The 6806-nt window shown below is 36.6% G+C and overlaps 1 protein-coding gene across 2 annotated transcripts in view; it reads left to right on the plus strand.

The window, feature by feature from the left end:
* LOC138440471 (teneurin-2-like) overlaps nucleotides 1-666 on the plus strand; it is a 319019-nt gene extending 318353 nt beyond the window's left edge. For both annotated transcript variants that reach the window (XM_069590029.1, XM_069590030.1), the window contains exon 3: nucleotides 293-666. In XM_069590029.1, the coding sequence (XP_069446130.1) occupies nucleotides 293-585 (293 nt within the window). In that variant the 3' untranslated portion in view covers nucleotides 586-666. The remainder of the gene's footprint in view (nucleotides 1-292) is intronic.
* The last annotated feature ends 6140 nt before the right edge of the window (nucleotides 667-6806 follow it).

A 6806-nucleotide genomic window follows, 5' to 3' on the forward strand; every position in this document is an offset into this window, starting at 1 on the left:
GTTTTATCAGCTACCTGGTGCTACCTAGACAGCAGTAAATAATTAGAAATTTTTGAAATAAAATCTGAACATCCTGTCCTAGGATTAAAATTAATCTCAGTTGTTTATTTTTTTGTTGCTGTAGTTCTCAAATACACCCTAATAGCCTTAATACTCTTGCCTAGCTGTATACTATGGCAAACCTGGTATATTTTTTGAATAGGAAAAACTGTCTGCTTTTTGTAAGAATTAATTTGAAATCTGGAATCATTTCACAAATTTTAATCGGTCTCTTTGTTTGCTGTCACCCTAGGAACTAACTTCACCCTTGCGGAACTGGGAATCTGTGAGCCCTCCCCACACCGAAGTGGCTACTGTTCCGACATGGGGATCCTTCACCAGGGCTACTCCCTGAGCACAGGGTCTGACGCCGACTCCGATACAGAGGGAGGGATGTCTCCAGAACATGCCATCAGATTGTGGGGGAGAGGGATAAAATCCAGGCGCAGTTCCGGCCTGTCCAGTCGTGAAAACTCGGCCCTTACTTTGACTGATTCTGACAACGAAAATAAGTCAGATGATGAGAACGGTAGGCCTGCTTCTTAAATATTTTTTTGAATATTTTGGGGACTGTACCATGTGGGGCTTGGGATTTTTATTTTTTTAATAAAGAGGCGTATAAAACCATTCATTTTCTTTTAAATCAACCTTGTCTACCTACACTGAGCTGAGGAAAATTAAACCAGCAAACCTCGAACACATAAGAAATGAGGAGAGAATTTTAAAATCTCATTTTGATGATAACACACTATTCAGACATCATCAGTTGGTCTTATTAGCAAGTAAATTACATTGCAAAAGAGGCAACTTGATAAACTATGACCTATACCTAGAAAATGTCCTCTCTCCACAAGTTTCTAGGTCTTTGTATTGATTTCCCCTTCCCAGTAAACGGCAACCTGGGTTATTTTTTTTCATGAAGATCTCTTAAGAATCCTACCTTATCTTAGACTTTCATTTCCAGGCAGCAATGCCTCATATCCGTATTGAAGATCAAACTTGGAACAGATGCTCTGGAGTTTAATAATGACAAATAGGAAGAGACTTGTCTTCAGAAAACTATTCTTTCTATGTTTACTTTTCTCCTTGGTACCTATGTAGGTTAATGGCTTCCCACACCTTCTATCACAAATCACTATTGCTTATCCCTCCAGCTTTGTAGATGGGTTTTAATGAAACTTTGAAAATTAAATGCTTCCGATCATTAAACAGTAAATATAGGAAAGCCCAAGCAAGTCATTAAAGAGATAAGGTGCTTATTTGTGGCTTTCTTAGCAACTCAGAACCATGTTGAGCCCAAAACATTTTTTAAAAGATAAATTGCATTAGGTACGGTGGATTTATGGAGAAAACATCAAATGCTATGTGGTTTGTTATGAATAGATTTTGTGTTTGCTAAAAGAATTACCATTAAAATATTTACAAGTAGATCAGTTAAGTTTTCTATAAAACATTGTAAACATCTACTAAAGCAGCTCTAAGTATTTTCTTGCATTTAAAAAAAAAGAAATTTGCAGGCAGACAGCTTGTTGTAAATGCAAAAGCATAGCTAAATATCATTTAATCCCCAAACCATGTTGAAAATATTAATACATCATATCCTGGGTAAGTCACGTATATTCAAAAAGATGTCACCATATTGCATTTAAATTTATGTTTAATTCTGAAATAGTTTATTCTCTAGTGGAGACAAGGGAATGTGTCTTATTATGCCTCAGTTCATGTAGCTAATCAAGGTGTACTCTTAAGGAAAAATCTGCACTTGACTCCTTTTGAATTTTAACAAAATTCTGACACTTGGCACATTCAACACTCTAAAGGTGCTTATTTGATAGGAAATTACTTTTAGAAGTTTTCATAAAGGCATACATTGAATCCATTTACTGATATACTATTTCAGCTTTGGTGTGTGTCAGACATTATTTAAACGCAGGCAGTTTGATTGCCTAATAAATAAAATCACTTGTAATCCAAGAACTTACAGCACATCTTAAACAATGTATTTTAGAAAATATTCTGGTTGGAATTCTCGCTGGTCTCGCAGGATCTATAAAGAATCACCTATACTTATTTCTAGAATTTATACTCTTTAAGGTATGTATATACCTCTTAAAAACGCAGATAACGAGGGGAGGTTTCTAGTGAAGCAAAGGGAGCAAAAATACTTGCCTTGAATTTACCTACAAACGTTAGGGAGGAATGAATTTTACAAGTCAAGATGTATTTGGTAGACCAATAGCAGTCACTTTTTTCCAATATAATTTGAAACACTGTATTCAAACAGTTTTCACCTGGGGCAACTCTATAAATCTAAGTCCTGATAGGAAATATCCCTTAAATATAGTGTGATAATTTTTCACAGTAATGCTAGTTCTAATATAGTCAGAATTTCATGAATGTAGATATGCACTTAGAACCAGGAAGCAATTCTTTTGTTCCTGCATTTGGCAGAGCATGAAAGTGGTTCTGAAGTCAGAGTTCAAGTTAAGGTAATAGATGGTTATTTCAAAACGTACAGATAGATTGTGTTCTTTTTTGCTACTTTAATTTTTACAATATTTTACATATTCCAATGATATAGATAATTCAGGCTCTGTTCCTCTTGGGGACTAGAAATAAAAATAAGAAATTGTCCACATTACCTCAGAAATTCCTTAACCAAATAAAAAGTGTGGTGTGAGCTACTCTGCAGACTGAGGTGTTACTTCAGTCAACTTCTTGCTCTTTCTTTTTGACAAATTATTTTTAGCTCACACACAAAAAAATCAATGCGTTTTCACCTGACTGATTTTTTGAAGTTTGGGAATGTATTATCATATAGATTGACAGTTGGCCCACTGCTTCCATGCCACAGCATGGACACGTACAAAGCCATCATTAATTTCTCCCACTTGTGCCCCGCCATGACTTCCTCCATAATAAACACTCTGTCCTTCAGAACCAAATCAATAACCTTTTAGGTATGTCTCTCTTGAAGAGGAAGTAATGGGAATCTACACTTTGAGAAAGAAGGTCTCCAATCTCATTTTATATTTAAGGGTATGTGGACACAGAATGAATCTCTTCTTTGGACCCCATATATTTTTATTTCATTTTTATGGTGCTATCTTGGGGTACAGAGATATTCACAGTTCCTATTTAAAATATCCCTTAAAAAAAAAAAAACTCCAATTGTGGTTTTTGCTATGCGTAGGTAGCAAGTCAAGACAGGTCTCAAAAATCAACTTGACTTTCTATAACATAAAACATGGATCCTACCTTCAAACTCATGTAATAAAAATCGCTGACTACTAACAGTCCTTCGTACCTGTTGCTGTGGCAAAAATGACCTACTAGGAACTAGTAACTTGAAAGTCCCATCACACTGAACACACAGACGAATGTCCTTCTTTTTTTTCCTTTTTCCCAGTGTAGATTCTTCAAGGTTATCACCACTCACAGCTCTGCATCTTACATACTCCATGGCCACCAAATTAATATTGCACTGTTGTATCGCTTTAAATAGATAAAACACTAATGTTCAGGTTATTTTATCAGATTCTTTAACTCTATCTTTAAGCTAACAAGGGCTTAGCTAGAAACGGCAGTGTGAGTTGCAAACAGCAAGGCCAGATTTTTGCAGCTATGAAATTTGACTGCATCTATAGAAAGGGCTTTCCCAGTAACTCTAAATTAGAATCATTCCTTTTTTGGGGTAATAAATGTCCCACTTAAAATATGTCCTCTCCAAGGCCCTTTTTATCACCTGAGTTATGGAGAAAATGGGGCGGTCACTAATACACAAGAATAACTAATTGCCTTCTTAAAAATGCGAAATAGCACACACTGTAAAAAACCTGGTCTACGTACCCTTGACTCCCTTAGGCAGTTTCTTCACCTTGGGGACTTAAAAATATCCTTGAGTTTTTTTTTTCTTTTTTTTAAAAGCATAATTCTAGTTTCAGTTATTTTATTGGAAATCTAGAAATGGAGGGGTGGGGTGGGGGTGGGGGGGCAGGAGAAAACAAAGAAAATAAGCTTGGCTCTGGGATAGGAAGCCAGATATTATAAAAACAAATCTGACCTTGGATGAAGCTTTAGCAAAAATATCCTTCCTTTGCCCTGTTTGTTTCCACCCAAAGTAAATAAGGACAATGTTCATTTACATCTGTTGTCAATTGGGAAATTTATAATTCTCCTAATATACTTTGAGGTTGAAAATATAAATGTTGGGTTAATTCCATTACATTTCACCAAATGCATTTACAAAGTAAGCTGGCTCTTGGCACATAATGGATTTGTGTGAAGTGTGTTTGTGGAATCCTGATGCTATTAGATTGCGAGTCCTCTTGGACGAGGTCTCTAGTGTTTCTCTCTGTGCTGGAGAACTTGAGCACATCCCGGTATTTGCTGCAGGTTAATAGAGCCTTGAGGTGTGAACTTGGATGGGACGAAGGAGTTCCCTAGTCCCAGCAACAGTGTCTATAAATTGGTACCTCAAACTAATGCACTGCATTCACTTGTCAGAGGAGGTGGGCTTCTTAAGCTGTCCTTCTTTCCCTTCAAAAACCAGCTCCTCAGTAAATTTTACAATAGAGTGCCCTGTAATTAAACACACCTAAGACCTGCCAGTAGGTTTCTGCCCCACTCAATTCCTCTTACATATTCTTAAATTTATTTTGTGTTTTATGACCCACTCTACTCCTCTCTTCACCACCAGCCCACATGTAAAAATTACAGAGAATGCCTGTAACATATATAAAGTTTTACTATAAGTGCCAGACAACAATAGCCAAGAGCTCATAATTTTGCTCTTCATGAAAGCAAAAATGTTTTGAGTTAGAATAGTTAATGAAGTAACTATAAAAATCATAGGGGAATAATTTGTACTTTTGAGACTGATATGTAGGTTATTTAACTTCCACAGTAGCTAAAGAAAATATTGCCTCAATCCTTCAAAAACAAAACAAAAACCACACTTTAATCCCTTTTGGATGACCATTATTTCAAATTGTGTTTCTAAGCTTTATCTATTTTTATCCTTGCAAATGTGAAAGAGTAACATTTATAAAGAAGAATGTGAAATGAGTTATCATGGATAGAAAAAAAGTGAAGGACTTGAGAACCAAATGTCACAGTTTCTTAGTCGTTTCTCTTCCTAAATGCAAGGATGATTTGATTGTAATAACCCTGGCCCAATTCCCTGCAAGTCCACATACTAGAGGTCATAGGGGCACCTTATCTTACAATAAGTTATTCAGGGGAGTCCAAAATAAATGATTATCACAATGTTAAAATACAACTGATAATAATACAGAATCAGAGGCAAAATTTAGGAATATCACATCGTCACATGGCATAATAGAGAACCAAGAAGCAAAAGGATCAGTGTTTTGCAAATATATCTATATGGGACTTCAGAGATTCAAGTTTTTGGCAAAGTAAGCAATGCTTGCATAACTAACGTATTACAGGGTACCTGAAGAAGTATAAGAGTATGTGCCTGATTCCCAGGACTGCATGTACCAAATTATAAACTTTAGTGGCATGGGTTTTCCTTATATATTTCTTTCCTTTGGTGGTTTCTTTCATGTTTGTTAATGCTCCCAGGGGCTATCAAGCAATGGCTCCATTCAATAAATACAATAAATAAAATGAAGCATTAAGCCTTACTTTTGGCAAGGGCAGCCTTATTATTACACGTGTAATCTCCAGCCCTTCGGGGAGACATTGGGCTTGGTGGATAATCGTTTGCTTTTAAGCTGCTGAGTTTCTCATGTCTGTAGTTTTGCTTCAGTTAAAAGCAAAGGCAGTCACCCGGTGAGCAGCACCATATTCTTGTCCCTTCCCAATTAGGAGCCTCTTAACTCAGAAGAAAACTCTTAACTTTTTCATTTATTGTTTGGTCATTTTTCAGTTAAGTTGTTTGTTAAGGATCAGTTAACTTTACAAGCTGGGGGAGAGATGTAACCAAATACTAAGGGCATAAATAAAATTAGTGAAAACTAAGGAAGTTGATCTATGGCTGGATGGCATCACCAACTCGATGCACCTGAGTTTAAGTGAACTCCGGGAGATGGTGATGGACAGGGAGGCCTGGCGTGCTGCAATTCATGGGGTCGCAAGAGTCGGACACAACTGAACAACTGAACTGAACTGAACTGACTGAAGGAAGTTGATAGCATGTATTTTCTACACACAACTGAATCAGGATGAATTGCTCCGACCCTAAAATCACACCAAAAAGTATTTGAGAAGTGCGTATGAAAAGTAATGAGACATTAGAGTTACCCATTCTGAAAACCAGGACTTGTGAGTGGAAGGGGGAATTTTCAAGTGATAGGCTTGTATTAATAAATAAAACAAAGTGCAGATACGTACTTACGTCTATATGATTATATACAAACGTAAAAATGCTACTGGTAACATTTTTTGGTTACTAGCTGAAGGAACTGCCTAGAAAATTGTCGTTTCAGGGTTTCCCTAAACTCAACTTCAGGAATTGTAAAGGAATAGAGTGAATGAGTCATAGAATAGTCATCAATAGCAGAGGGGATGACTATATAGTCTATGAGCCAGATCCTGCTGGTTAGTTATTTCATTCGATCAGTGCAGTGTTTAAACATTGTATGTTACTAATCCACATTTTAAGAAAGGGAGATTTCACATTAGAAATTTTTATTTTTGGCTTCTCTTCAATGTATAAGACCCAATAGCATTTGTCCGGGTCTCCCTCTGGACAAACGGGCGTAGAAGCAGTAACCAAAGCTGTTCTTGTTAAACCGATG

Source organism: Ovis canadensis, chromosome 5 (genome assembly GCF_042477335.2).
Source record: "Ovis canadensis isolate MfBH-ARS-UI-01 breed Bighorn chromosome 5, ARS-UI_OviCan_v2, whole genome shotgun sequence".
Classification (NCBI taxonomy): domain Eukaryota; kingdom Metazoa; phylum Chordata; class Mammalia; order Artiodactyla; family Bovidae; genus Ovis; species Ovis canadensis.